This window comes from Cheilinus undulatus, linkage group 16 (genome assembly GCF_018320785.1).
Source record: "Cheilinus undulatus linkage group 16, ASM1832078v1, whole genome shotgun sequence".
Taxonomy (NCBI): Eukaryota; Metazoa; Chordata; class Actinopteri; order Labriformes; family Labridae; genus Cheilinus; species Cheilinus undulatus.
In genome coordinates this window covers 13,197,748-13,213,194 of record NC_054880.1, presented here as the reverse complement: position 1 = coordinate 13,213,194, position 15,447 = coordinate 13,197,748, and the positions used below count along the sequence as shown (strand labels likewise).

At 39.5% G+C, this 15,447-nt stretch overlaps 1 protein-coding gene across 1 annotated transcript; it reads left to right on the top strand.

The window, feature by feature from the left end:
- Window positions 1-1,730: 1,730 nt before the first annotated feature.
- On the top strand, window positions 1,731-13,985 carry sall3b (spalt-like transcription factor 3b). Its single transcript, XM_041809788.1, has 4 exons — window positions 1,731-2,733; window positions 7,167-10,139; window positions 10,227-10,570; window positions 13,160-13,985. The coding sequence occupies exons 1-4, from the start codon at window positions 2,652-2,654 to the stop codon at window positions 13,550-13,552; spliced, it is 3,792 nt and encodes a 1,263-aa protein (XP_041665722.1). The 5' UTR covers window positions 1,731-2,651; the 3' UTR covers window positions 13,553-13,985.
- The last annotated feature ends 1,462 nt before the right edge of the window (window positions 13,986-15,447 follow it).

The window sequence follows — 15,447 nt, the reverse complement described above, 5'->3', positions numbered from 1 at the left end:
CACGTGTCTGCAGATTAATCACAGTCTGAAGCCATAACACAGCTGTCCACAGCAGCTTTGGACTTTGATGACAACAACAACAATCTCTGGTTAAAAAAAAAAAAAAAAAAGTTAAACCATCACACAGCTCAACACCATCATCAGTACATGCCATTTGTGTCTCCTCCTCCTGTACCTGTCTGTCTCCAGAGAGATGCACAAATATATGGAGAGGTGCTGAGGTTTCCAAACTACATCTACAATATACATCAATTTATGTGCAGTCTTTTTAGAGTAATATGACTGTAATTCCTGTTTCTAAAGCCTGTAAAAAGTCATGATGCTGTTCAGAAGCACACTCTGTCTGATCTTTTTTAATTAAACCTGTAATTAATTTTATTTTTTAAAATGACTGACAGCACTACTTATGAATTTAAACATATTCTGCCTGGATCTAACATGACATATTCTGGTGTATTTAGATACTTAGTCTGACTTAGTTCATAATTCAACATGAGGCCTCAGGAGTCTCCAAGTCTTCAATTGTCTCATCTTTAAGTCTGACTTCTCCCTCAGAGCTTTACATTTTTTCTCTTGGCTGATTGCTGTCAGTCTGAGCAGTGGGTCAGGGGCCATTAGTTTGTCCTATCTCCATCTGAGGCCTCACGTTCTCTACAGTTCTCTACCGCATTCCTGCGCTGGCACCAGCGCTGTTCTATCTGCTCCTGCACTCAGCTGATAGTGAATCTCTGACTGAAGTGTAACCTGCAAGTTGCAGAGAATCATCTACATTGTGCTTCTTAAACCAAAACAGACAAGTTATAAAAAAAAAAAATCACCCCCCCCCCCCCGTTTTAAGACTGTGTAGTTCTCAGAACTAGGATTGTGTACTTGGTGTAATCTTGTGTGTTCAGAGGAGCCTCACTGGGGAAAAAGTTAGGAGGACTCTAAGTGTCGAAGACCGTGGCTGCCTGTGATTTAAAATCCTTCCTGCAGCACTTAAAGTTGTATTTAGAGCACATTTGATCAGATTTATTTCACCTGCATGAGTATAATGTGATTGTTCATCTTACTTTACAATACAAATAATGCATTTGTTTCTCTACCAGATGTGCAATGATGGAAGTGTAGTGGTGCTTCAGACTGGAGAGCAGTCAGCATTCATGTAGGCCAAGTTAGAATCTGGAAGAGATCATGGTCAAGTAGCTGCTGGTTTGATTCTGTGTGCCGACGCTGGTTACAAAGAATCAATATCGAATCAAGGAGGGTCGAGTTTCCAGATAAGGCCACTCTGGCTATTCATCATAAGTCTGAAGCAACCTGATAGGTCAGAAGAAATTATATTCCAGCAGCAGCGGGGCCTCCTTATCTCTCCATAGCAGGGGAATGGGAGACATGCCGATCAATACCAGGCTGTTGTGTAGTACTTGCAATTATCAACAGCTGATTCTGTCCTCCCCCAGCTGCATCTTTTAATACCACATAATTACAAGTTTGGGGACAAAGCCTGGTGAGAGGGGATTACAGCTTTGGTGAAGTATGCGCCATTCTTCTCTCTCCTTTGAAATAGCTACAGTGAGGAAGAGGAGGGGCAAACAATAACATCTAAACCAGTTTAATTATACACCTCAGACTGCAGATATGTGGCTTTATTAACCATTTTGATCTATAGGTGACAACTATAAGGGGTTTCCCAGGCCACTGAACAGCAGAAACTCTATTTTATTCACATACTCCAGAAGTTTCTGAACAAAATTCAAGTGGGTTTATCCTACAAGCATCCCTGAAATAACTCTCAAAGATTTCTTTCCCACATTTTCAGTCTGCAATGGCGCCAAAATGTGGGAGGTCGTAACAAATGAAGCAAGCGCTCCAACACCTCCTGTGGTATCCTGGCAGTAGCCTATCGCAGCCGGCTGAAGAGGCATCTAATGATGGACCGGAGGCGGAGGCAACAAGGAGAGCGCCGGTGCCTCGGAGCAGCCAGGGAGTCTCACTTCCGACATCCAGGAGTCTGAGATCGGACCTAGATGTGAGCAGGGCGAGATTTTTATGCGTAAAGTTTATTTTTACGCACCTGGTCTGAGATGTTTTATGCCTTTTACGCTTGTATCATCTCTTTTAACACGTGGACTCCGGACTTTTACGCAGTTTTAGCCTGTCCTGCTGAAGGGTAAGTGCTCCTTCTAGACTGAGGCGACAGATTCAAGCGGGACATCCATCCATCCACACCCAGAGCAGCGGCTTTTCTGACAAAACTCACCCAACACCTCCGAGAGGATCCTGAATCTTAAATCCTTAACCAACTAATCGTTTGGATGGAAGTTTTTATGTCTCGTGTCGGACTAAAGCATGCTGGGGCAGCACGGTGTCGTGCGTAAAAGCCGCCGCGCACCGGACAGGAAGTGAACTAATTATTATTAAACCCCATCCCTCATTTCCATATCTAGCGTGAGCTGGCTGGAGCGCAGCCAATCACCCAGCGAAGGGCAGCAAGAGTCGTAAAAGCACTCTCCTTCCTCCAACACAATCACACTGACATGCGCAATCTGCACACGGGCATCGACGCACGGACAGCCTCAGTTCGCTTATTTCACGGAGCCCTCAGCCTCCGAAGGCTCCCAGTCGCTGCTCGTAGATGAGCCGGCGGAAGGCAGCACACGGAGAGCAACATGTCCCGCAGAAAGCAAGCCAAACCCAAGCACCTCAAGGCCGAGGAGGAGGCGGCGCGGAGCGGAGAAGTCTGCACGAATGGTAGGTGTCCTGATGGATTTAAGAGACTTTTACTGCGTTTGTTCCCGCCTGGATAACAAACCACCAAGAGACGACGAAGAACAGCTGCGGTTTCAATGTGTTTATTTAAGATAGTTTTTGTTAATATCTTTAGAAAAAGTGGCGATATATCAACTGTTGGCTGGTTTAACTTTCTTTAGTCTGCCTTTACCTTGGTCATTTTACTCCACACACTACAGAAAGTTAACTGTTCACTTGTCAAATAAAATTACTTCAAAAGTCTTTAAAAAGTCACAATTTGGTGCAAAACTGGGAAAATTTGATTCGATGTTAGCTTTATTTTGAAAAAAGGGTCAAAGAAATGTTAAACGAAGAAGCACAGCAGACTTCAAACAGGCGATAAAGCCATGGAGCATTTAGTCATGAAAACAAATTAAAATAACGTTTTAAAGTTTTACATCAGTTCAGAAGAGGCAGAGTTTAATATAAACCAACATTAAATCTAGTTTTAGTGGAAGGTTGCAGATTACGTTTGAGGTGCCTCTATTTTTGGCTTCAGGCCTCATTTCAAAACTTTCTAATTTTGATGAAAAGGCAAATAAATCCTGAAAAACTCATCTCAAATGAAAAAGTGGCCATAAAAGTGACATGTATAGCTTTATTTCTTTCTTTTTACAGTCCTTTATTTCACTGTTACGCTCATATTTACAATAATATTTATGAAAAACACATACCAAGATGAGAGAAAATGTTAACTTAAGTGTTTTAGATATTTAAAATAGCATGCCTCAGACAAATGATTTGTTCCTTTGTAACTTCATGATATGATACAAGCTTAGAATCATTTATACTATATGTTCAGAATGAATTTAACAATATTTCCCCCTCATATTTGACTTTCGGCAGTCTTTGTGAAAATTTAACCTTTAAAACTACATAAATAACTGTGAAACAGCTTGAATTGTCCATTTAAACCATTATGTTGCATTAAAATGTGAACATTAGAAATGTGTTATCCTAATATAAGCACATTTTGAATGTATTGAGGCCTGCGCTCCGTTAATTTAAAGAAAAAATCATCATTCAACCTGGCTTTCACTCTAAGGTTAAAAATCAGATTTATACTTATTTAAAAAAATATAAAATGTTTAATTAAAAATGTATTTATTTCTATAAATGTCTATTATTTTTCATCATTTAAGGCACCAGCCCGCTTTCATTGTCAAAAGGCCTCTAACGATTGTTTCTGTGCTCTCAGCTGCAGTGACAATTTTCAGATATTTTATCACTTTATTTTTATTTATTCTAATATTTGTGGCTGTTAAAAGGAGTCTAGCGTGAATCAGGCCCTCTCTCAGTCTTGCAGCCGGGCAGGGGGGCTTCACCACCCAGAGCTGGCCTTTGATTGAGCCTGCTGACTTAACCTTTGTCATCCTCACCCTGCGAGGGGGCAAGTGCTCCACGTCGGGATCAAAATACAATTAGTACACGAGAAGCAGAGACCTCTGTGGCCCCGGGGTCACGCAGAGAGTCAAAGAGGCACCAACGCCCGGCTGAGAGTCTGTTTACTTTTCTGATTTTGTCTCATCACCAAACTACACAGAGAGAAACGGTCATAAATCTGTTTTCTGCTCCTGACATTGTGGGTTTGGTCAGTCTGACATTTTAAATAAATTCCTGTTGATGTTATTATATTTGGAAATATATCCACGGCTTTAAATCAAAGCTGATCTTTTCTTTGTTTTTCCTGGAGGTAAATGTTACAGAGTGCAGACTAACTCCCGAGCTGAAACAGTAAAAGTTTTTTTTTTTTTTCGTCTGTGTTTGCTGGATCACCCTGGTGATCTTCAGACCACCCACTGTGGGAGCCCCATACTCTGATTATTTACTGACACTTTCACTTTTAAATCCATTTCAATCACTCAGCTGTGGATACACTCATCTTTTCTCAACTCAGAACACTAAAAATCAGACTTTATTTTGTCCAGTTTTAGACAGTTTTCACCCTAAATGTTGAAAAACAAGAGTGTTTCTTTCAGACTGTAGTGTTTCTTTGAAATAATTCCAAATACATCTGTCGTCTCAGTGTTTGTTGAGTTTGAGCACTCTTGGAAAGAGGCTGATAATTGGAGTGTGAATCCCCAAAACAAGCAGAAACGCATAGCACGTATAGAGGAGGACGTAAAAACAGAAATGTTATTTCAGCATGAATACACACTTGTTTCATTGCTGATGTGTTCACAGTTACAGTGTAAAAGAACAATCTTGTGTAGGTAACAAACACTCTTTAAAAAACAATCTTTTTCAAAAGCAACACTTGTCTCTTTAAAAATATAGAGAATAAAAATAGATATACTATAATCTCTGGAATATAAAATAAACGGCATTATTTCTACATTTTGATCTTAATAAAGCTGTTTTTTTGGGGGGGGGGGGTCAAATGGATGTTATAACAATTTCCCATGATTTCCTTAAATTTTTCCATCTGGTACTGCTAGCTGTTTCCTAATGGGGCAAAACCTGAACAGATGCACCATTGAATCTAAAATCTTTTCCCTTCAATGTGTTAAATCAGCTGCTGAAGGAGGAGGAAATGACACAATTATGTCAAAAGCCTTTGTCAAGATGAAGGAAAACATTTTAAATTATAAAGTGTAAATTAAATAAGAATGCATTTAAAATGCATGATTTATGATTGATTTTTACACATGTGAACTTACAAAAAAGCAAAACTAGTAATGACTGAGGATGGCTGGTCACAGCAGGATATTTTCAGTCTTTTATGGGTTTCTTCTCCCTTTGATTTACGTTCACGGCTTCTACCATATAAAAAAGTAGGAACTTTAGACATGCCATTTAGCATTCTCTGCAGTAGAAATACTATTATATTGTCTGCTGAGGCTGTGATATTCTAAGTATTTTTGTAATTATCAAAGGAGGGTGCCTCCAGAGATTTCAGGCCCCATGAAGAAAAACTACTTAGGAATTAAAATACAGAAAATGAAGTTAATCTTGTAATAATTTTAAGATTCTTTCAATGATAAACTCTGAGAACTTTTATCACCCATTCTGCGCCACTGAATCCCATTTTTATTTTTCTAGAAATGGAACAATTTAAGGCTAATCAATATTTTGGGGGAAAAGGGAGTTAGTGATATCTTTTCTTTCTGTGATATATAATGCCTTACAAAAAAGGAACAGATGCAGGATGTTTCCACAGGCTTAAATATGGACAGGCCTGCAACTAAACAGCAACAAAAAATGATCTGCAATTTTTTTTTATTTTGAAAGTGATATTAATTGTGATACTAAAAAAATCCACATTAGGTTTAGCTTTAGTTCTTTAAAACATGTTTCCTATGAATCCAAAATAAAAACATTTTACCACTACTCTGAGAGTAGCTGTTAGCTTAAGTTATATCTGACTGCATGAAAATGCTGTGACAGTGTGTCAAATGTGGACATGCTGACTGTAAAAGCATTGCATAATACAACCTTTCTTTATTGTTGTGATAAATTCACACCTTTGCAGTGTATTTGTGCAAAAGCTCATACTGCAATAGCAAATTGTGCATCCCTACATTACACACTGAAGTTTATCTGAGCAAAAGCAGTTATATACTACCTTAATGTGGACTAATTCACAAAGTGTGAGAGAGCATCTTGGAGTTTAAAATTTCTGCAATTTACAGCAAAAATATCCCCACATGAATCAGAGGGGAATGTTTGACTGAAAAATTCATCATTGCCAGCTGACTTCACTCTTACTGACTGAACTTCTTGATTCACAATCAGGCGACACAACTATAAAAATATTGTCATTTATGTAGTTTGAAGTTATTTGTTATAAAAAGACAAGAAAGATACTAAAATGTATGAATGAACAAAAGAAAATCAATAAGATGTGTGGAGTTTCATTATCTATATGAATGCACGATTGAGAGGTCAGATAATTTTTATTGAACTGCATTGATTTTTTTTTAACATTAACATGTAAAATCAGAGGGTGTGAATGGAAAGCTGCTATGTTTAAAAGCCTGTTTAGTTTTTATTGAAAGTAGTGGAGCAAATGAGACAGATGGAAAAACTTAAGCTTTTCTTTTCTATTACATGAGATATTAACACTTTCTAATTTGCAACGTAAAACTTGGATTCCCCTTCGATTTTACTTTTAAGTGGGATAGAAATAATTTTTCTAAACTGTCAATATTAAAACATGTATTAAGTCTCTTTTAGACGTTAAACTATATGATAGTTCCTATTTCTTTAGCTTAAGTGTATTTCTACATGATTCTTTAGTAAACTCCATAATTCAGCTAGATTTGTGTGTTATGGCAGGCTAGTTTAAGCCATTCACAGAGTTAGACATTTGCTTGTTTTCAAACAACTGCAGTGTATCTGAACATCTTTTATTTTTAAATTAGTATTCTAAATGTATTTTTCTCTACTTCCAGGCTTTGTAGAGGCCACTGAAAGAGGCGAGACTGATGGAGGCAGCAGTGAGGAAACACACATCTGTAATAAATGCTGTGCTGAGTTCTTCACATGGACTGAACTGAGCAAACACCAGAAAGTCTGCTCTGAGGATTCCTTAGTGCTGATAGTAAAGAACAGTGATGGGGTTCCAGTTCCTGATGTATCTCCCATCGGACCCTCGCCTGTTCCCAGTGTGGTGTCCACTGACTCGTCTGCAGGAGAGTCCGCAGACGCCAGCTTTGAGCTAGGAGACATGCTGGTGAATGATAACGACAGTTTGGATAATTTAGAGGAAGGCATTGATCGGGATGAGGCCATGGAGCTTGAGCAGTGCTCACAGGAGGACTACAACGCAACCTCCAGCCCCCAGCCTCCAGATTCAGCTGAGCCCTCTTCCCCACAGATGTCAGCTGCTGGCAGCTACAGCATGCCGAGTACCAACGTGACTCTGGAGATCCTCCACAGCACCAGGGTGGCAGTGGCTCAGTTCTCCCAGGGGATCAGCAGCTGTGGAACAGGAGGGAAGGCGGCTTCAGCAGCGATCCCAGTGATACTCGAACACCTGCTGGCTCTGCAGCAACAACAGGTCCACCAGCTGCAGCTTATTGAGCAGATCTGCAGCCAGGTAGCTGTAATGAACAGGCAGCCAACACAGGCGGCGTTAAACCCGGTGTCCAGGTCTCTGTCCCTGGCCCCTAATCCTAATCCTTTCCCTTCTCAAGGCGTCATCCCACCTCCCATCCTGCCTCTGTCAGGTACAATGCCCTCATCTGTTAATGGGCATGCTGCTGTTTCTATGTCTTCTGGACTTGAAAAGTCTCCAGGTCTCCCACCACAAACTGTATCTGGGCAATCCTCATTTAGAGATGTAGTATGTACCTCAGCCTCCTCAGAGAACTCAACGCCACCTCTCTCCAGCAGCAGCATCTCCACATTACTCCCTCCTTACACAGGCTCACACACCAGCAGCATAAGCAGCACTCAGACACTCAACTCCTCCAGCCCCCTCTCTTTGGGGCAGAGCAGCCTCCTCAGCTCATCCTCCAGCCTGCCATTTCTACCTCAGAGCCCCCCCAGCAGCGTCATCTTCCCCAATCCCTTGGCGAGCATTGCCGCCACAGCTAACGCACTTGACCCTCTTGCAGCCCTGATTAAGCACAGGAAAGGGAAACTGCCAAATGTGTCCTTGTTCGAAACCAAGCCCAACCCAGAGGAGCCTTTCTTCAAGCATAAATGCAGGTTCTGTGCCAAAGTGTTTGGCAGCGACAGCGCATTGCAGATCCACCTGCGCTCCCATACAGGAGAGCGGCCCTTCAAGTGCAACATCTGCGGCAATCGCTTCTCCACAAAAGGGAACTTGAAGGTGCACTTCCAGAGGCACAAAGAGAAGTATCCTCATGTCCAGATGAACCCCTACCCAGTGCCAGAATATCTAGACAATGTGCCAACAAGTTCTGGGATTCCTTACGGCATGTCCATCCCTCCAGAAAAACCTGGCTCCTCATGGCTGGATAGCAAACCTGTTGTGGCAACTTTACCAGCCTCCATGGGTCTTCCGCTTTCCTCCACTGTTACAAGTATCGGAGGCTCGAATGACCCTGTAAGTGTAACCCCATCTGTTAAATCTCCCTTCCAGCCAGCTCCTTTTGAATGTGTATCTTTGTCGCCTAACCACAGAGGCAGTGAGGCTCACTTTACTCCTGTTTCAGAGTCTTCACAATCCAACCGTGAGACAGAAGCATCCAATATTCTGAAATCAGAAGGAGTCCAATTGCCCCAAATCTGCTCGCTGAGACCTAAAGCCAACCCAGCAGCAGAAGCAACCAACTCAACAATCCCTTCTGTGGCCACCACACCTGAACCTATCACCTCAGCATCCCCTGTTTCAAACTCTCCACCAATCTCAATCCACTCAGATGAATCTAAACTCACAACTAGTGGCCTCCTGGACTCTATGCAAGCATCTGAAACCTCAAAGCTCCAGCAGCTGGTGGAAAACATTGACAAAAAGATCACAGACCCTAACCAGTGTGTTCTGTGTCACCGTGTCCTCAGCTGCCAGAGCGCGCTGAGGATGCACTACCGAATCCACACTGGGGAGAGACCCTTCAAGTGCAAAGTTTGTGGCAGGGCTTTCACCACCAAAGGCAACTTGAAGGCTCACATTGGTGTTCACAGGGAGAACCCTCCCATTCAGGTGCAGCACTCGTGTCCTATTTGCCAGAAAAAGTTCACCAATGCCGTTGTCCTTCAGCAGCACATCCGCATGCACATGGTCGGGCAGATTCGTGACTCTACCCTGGTGGAGAGGCTGCAGGAGATGGACGGCGAAATCTCTGTCAACGAGAGGAACTTTGACAGTCTGAGCAACAACAGCAATGACCTTATTGATGATATTTCAATGGAGGATGTTAATGAGGAAGAAGACGAGGTAGAAAACATGGAGGAAGGTGTATATCCATCTAAATCCTTGATCTCTGGTAGCATTTCCCCTCCCAGCTCCTCTGCTGTTATCTCAAGTATAGCAGCTCTTGAGAACCAAATGAGGATGATAGACTCTACTGTGAGCCTAAACCACTCTTTAGGTATAAAATCCCTAACCAATGGATTTGGTGATAGCAGCAACCAGCTCAGTGTTACTTCACCTGAGAAAAAGACTGAGAATTGCAGCCCAAGCACCCCAAATGGGTCAGAATCCTCCTGTTCACCCTGTGCATCTGCATCTCCGACTGAAACAAACGCAGAGAGAACCAAATCACCTGTCGAGAACAAGAACAGGCCAGAATCCCAAGATCCTCTGACAGCCTCAGTGAAGAGAGAGCAGTCTGATTCTCCTAAGTCTATGTCAGGAGGTTCAGCAGCCCAAGAGCTAAGAGGAATACAGGCTGGAAAGCTGAGCGTGAAAGAGGAGACTCCTTACAGCATGTCATTCCAAGTGAGCCGAGAAAGAGGTATGTTTGCAGATCTTGGTTTTTTGAAAACTGTTTGCTGTTCCCTTTAAGACATCTTAAATAATCGTATCTGCTCTTTCTTTACAGCTGCAGGTCAAAGTATGCCCAGTTTGGTAACAACCCCACCATCAGGAATGATCAAATCGGAGCTGAACGGTCACAGTCAACCAAACACCCTGTCTGAGGGGCAGCATCCGCTCTTCAGCGTGCACATCCCTCCCACTTATGCACCAGTAGGCAGCCCGGGAATGACCTCCCTGCTCGGCCCTGTTCCTCCTCGACGGACTCCGAAGCAGCACAACTGCAACGTCTGCGGGAAGAACTTTTCGTCAGCCAGTGCCCTGCAGATCCACGAGCGGACGCACACAGGAGAGAAACCATTTGTCTGCTCCATCTGCGGCAGAGCTTTCACCACCAAAGGCAATCTAAAGGTAGATGGTTGTCTTTTTCTGTGGATTGAAAATGGAGGATCTCTTGACATATCTGGCATTAAACAGCTGCCTTACTGTCACACACTGATGGGTGTATGAACTCAAATTTAAGAGTGACGTGTCCTCATAGTCTTTGCAAATGGGCTAAACGAGGGATGCACAATATCGGATGTTTGCTGATTTCCAATAAGCCGATATTTACAATTTTATTTTGGCTGATAGTGATATCAATACTGATACATAAGTGTAGTTCAGACCTAGAGCTTCAGTCTTTAAAACACGGTTTCAATTTTAAGGATTTAGGATAAACAAAGAAAAAAAACTTCAGCTGGTGTAGGTCTGTTTGGTCTTCCTGAAACTCCACAAACTTATTCACACATATGACAGATATTTACAGCTGATGTAGGCCAATATTTCAACCAATACATATATTATAAATATCCGCAGAAACGTTCATATCTGCTGATATGGGAAATTAACAATTTAAGCTAATATCTGCAGACAATATCATGCATCTACAGGCTAAAACACACATTTTGCAACCCATATTAATGTAAATGAAAGGCAGCGTACACAGCGAGAAGATATCCTTCTAACAGTTTACTATAGCAGAGAATCAAGTGTTTTCCCTCTCTCTCCATATAAATGTGTCATCATAAAGGAAAATCCAGAAGAAAAAAACCTGTTCATATACTTAAATAATTGTGATTGCCTGTTCAGATAAAGTGCATACAATGTCTTAAAGCAGATTCTTGAAAAAGTCTTACATTAAGAAGTCTTAAATTGGACTTCAGAATTTAAGGCCATAAAAAGTCTTATTTTGCTTGTAACAGGTCTTAAATTTTAGATGGTACATTGACTCTGATATATATTTATCCAAGCTTTGTTTTCTAGTTAAATTTATTTCATTTAATTAGGGCTGGGTAATGAATCAAAATTTAGATTCAATCACAATATGGCCTGCACAAGGTGCAATATTTATTTAACCTGAAATAGTTTAAAATGTTCTTTTTTTAAGCAGAAATGTTATGCCCTACACATCAAAATACAGAAGATATAGAACTAATATATATATACATATATACATCAAATTGCAATCTCAGTCTTGGAAAAAAAAAATGAGTTACATTATTTCCAAATCGTTCAGCCCTAATTTTAACAATTCCTTTTTGCATGTAACACTTTAGACATTTTAATTAATCATCACATTTAAGTGTTTGGAACCAAAAAAATCCTCGTCTTACACCACTTATAAATAATAATAATCAGTTCATTGACTTTAATAATTAAGTGCTGGTATGCTGCACAGATAAATCTTGCATGCCTTTAATTTTTGATTTTTTTGTTGCCAAAAAAGTGCTATTAATATTTCTCAGTTCAGTTCTTTAAAGAATCTTTAAAAGTCTTATATTTCTTTTTAAAAGTGCATAGGAAGCCTGTATAGGGATGCACTATATTATCTGCATAATTCTGATATGGGACGATATTGGTTTAAAAAAATGAATCATTGCTTTTGGCTGGTATTAGCATTTCTGATGTTATCTATAACTGATATACCAGCTGTAAATACCAACTATATGTACGAATAAGTTTGTGGAGTTTTAGGCTGGACCAACAGACTTATGTCAGTTGAATTTTTTTTTTTTTTTGTTCATCCTCATTCCTTAAACTTTAAAGTGTATTTAAAGAACTGTAGCTGCAGGTTTTAACTACATTTATATACTATGTCGGCTAAAATTAATTTGTAATTATTAGTGTGTTGGATATCAGCAAAAATCCAATAATGTGCATCCCTATTCTTTTATCAAAATATACATTTATTTACCATAACACATTTTTATAATTTGAAAAATAAAATCACAGAGGCAAAGCAATTAAAGTTTTACAAGAGGGAGTGCTTTAGTGGCACTCACAAAAAAAACCCCATCTTTAGTCCTGATAAAATCTGACATTTTCACAACAAAGTGGTAATTTGGTGTCATTTTTCCTGTGATGTTTTCTTTCTTAGTATTACTTTCTGCACTTGAATAAATAATGAAACATATGAAAGAAATACATTAAATCAATATTTCTTCATGATCAGTGTACTGGCTTTCCTAAATCAATCAAGTACTTGTGTTGTCTTAAAATGTTAGAAAATGCTGGGACAAAGCTCCCGATTTGGTTCGTAGATCTTTATGAGGGATATTTTGACTAACCAGTGGGGGCCAAAACCAAAAATATATCTCAATTTATTCTTATATAAAACACCCACTAGATAATCTTAGCATTTAAGAGGCTTTCTACTTATAGAAAATCACTTAAAAATACTGAGTAGTAATAAATCTGATTAAGCTAAGCTGATAATATGATCAAGCATTTCAACTATCAGTATTGTATTTATAAAGCCTGACTGGAGGAGCTATGGTGTTGTCAGATTTTGTTGACTAGGCTTTCTAAGAAATGTTGTGTTTTTGTTACAACTCTGCGTTGTATTTGAGAGTAAAATTTATTAAGGAGTACCTTGTACCATCTCCTTAAATGTCTACTTTGGTAACCCATAATAGACATTTTAAAATAAAGGCATGACATCTTCCTTTCTTTTTTCAGGTTCATATGGGAACTCACATGTGGAACAACGCACCAGCCAGGAGAGGTCGGCGGCTGTCAGTGGAGAACCCCATGGCCCTGCTGGGAGGAGAGGCAGTGAAGTTTGGGGAAATGTTTCAGAAGGACCTGGCAGCTCGAGCGATGAACGTCGACCCTGGATTTTGGAACCGCTATGCGACAGCCATCGCCAACAGCCTGGCCACGAAGAACAACGAGATCTCAGTGATACAGAACAGAGGAATCTCTCAGCTTCACCCTCTGACTGCAGGCATGGACCGAGTGAGCACCGCAGGAAGTCCAATAACCAGTCGAACCAAGGCGGGCATGGACCTAGGAAATAATAGACATTTTTCTATGCTCATTGACGACAGCAAAGAAATTGGAATCAATTAAAAAGGATGCTGGATGGTGACATGATACTTATGCAATCTGTTAAGGACGTTCAAAGTATTTGTAAAACCTTGTTTGTTCTTATGTATTATAAATAGACTTAAAAGAACTTTTTATCAATTGACAGAGAGGAGTAGGGTATAAACATTTTGCTATTTTACTTTGCCATCATTTGTGAGTGTTTTTATTTCTATACATAAAATGTTGAACTTGTACCTGAAGATTCCCACGGTGCTCGGACGTATGGTTGCTCTGAAGAAGGGAACATATGTTCAAATCAATAATGCAAAGAGTCTGCTATCTCCCCTGGACAGCTGCCCAATGCTGCTGGTGCAAAGCACAAAATATGCTCATAAATACACACAACTATGAGTTGCAATGTTGTCAATGTTCTGTTGAGATTGTCTTCTTAAACAAGAGATGGACCGAATAAAACCTAGAACAAATTCTCTGTATTTTAATTTACTATGTTTTTGTCAAAACACTGAGAGGAGCATCCACATCTTGTTGTCATTAAGTTGAGTTGAAAACTCAAAAGTCTGAAGGTTTTGATGCAAGCCAGCCTGATATCTCAATCAGAGGCAGGTTTATTTTCTAAAAGGATTTGTTCTTGGAAGCATTACAGTTAGATTATTCAAGTGACAAGCTATCATGTATAAATAAATAAAATACACATTAAAAAATAAAAATAGCTGCATATAAAACAATGAAGTAAACAGTGGAAGAGGAAATGTCCACTGTAATTGAAGTTTGTGCACACATGACCTCTCATGACCTTTTGCAATAATGACAGCACATTGCACATTTACATGGAGGGGCAAAGCATGTACAGCAGTATGATTTCAAACAAAATGCATGTATTAACATGCTTTAATCGCATTTTGATCATCTTTAATGACTTTGTTGAAGGCCCACAGGTCTCTACCCTTTTCATGCTTATTTCAAATAAAAGCCCAACCCTGTTTAAGGCCCAGTCCGTTTTACTAGCCTCATGTTGCTACAAGTTTTGACAATTAAAAGCAGGTCTGAAATAGAGGCTCCTGTTTAGTGTTGGAAAAGTGTATGGATCAAGGTTATAATAGTTTTGGATTTTTCATTAGTTTTTATTTATTTAGTTTTTACTTTCTATTTTAAATTTCACTTTAGGTATAATCAGTTTTGCTGCTGGGTCGTTTGTTTAGTTGTATTTGCAAAAATGCTTCATTTTAGTTTAGTTTTTATTAGTTTCAGCTTTTAGACAATAAGGGTCATCTATCGGGGGCAAAACCCTAAAGGGCTCTTCACTTTTCATTTGTATACAACTCAAAACCTAAAATTACTATTTGTGAAGTCCTCCTCAATCAAATCAGGTGATTTTAGTCTCTCCAGGCTTGGGTGTACATGTCAGTCAGTATGCCGCTGTCAAAGACTAAATGTTTTTTGTGTGTAAAAAGTAAGTTTTTATTTTTTTTCAGTTCACTAAAATGATTCTTACAGTTTAGTTTTAGTTATTTGTTACAGTTAACTATACTAACTTTGGTACAGATCATCAAAAATCAAAAGAAAAAGCACCAAGATTTAAGAAATAAAGCTGATTTTCTACATTCATCTAAGTAAGAAAAAAATTTGTTCATATGTGTACCAGAATTTTCAAACAAAATAATTAAAACTCACCTTAAATTGACATCTGTCCTAAATAAAGACAGGGTCATTTCATAGACTTAGGTTCATAGAAGCCTTGGCTATTATATATGTTTTAGAGCAATCATATGGAAACATTCTATTTTTGAGATGAATAACATGATTAGATAATATTTAGTTGGGGATGATTTACAGTGTATTGTTATATTATTAAAGCCACATCTTTTTTTCGAATGGGTAATTTTTATGGCTGTCAAGATTAAACAAGTTTATCGCGA

Coding starts and splice junctions, on each gene's coding strand:
- sall3b (XM_041809788.1), top strand. CDS start 2,652: ATGTCCCGCAGAAAGCAAGCCAAACCCAAGCACCTCAAGGCCGAGGAG. Junction 2,734..7,166: donor CGGAGAAGTCTGCACGAATG/GTAGGTGTCCTG, acceptor CTCTACTTCCAG/GCTTTGTAGAGGCCACTGAA. Junction 10,571..13,159: donor CCACCAAAGGCAATCTAAAG/GTAGATGGTTGT, acceptor TTCTTTTTTCAG/GTTCATATGGGAACTCACAT.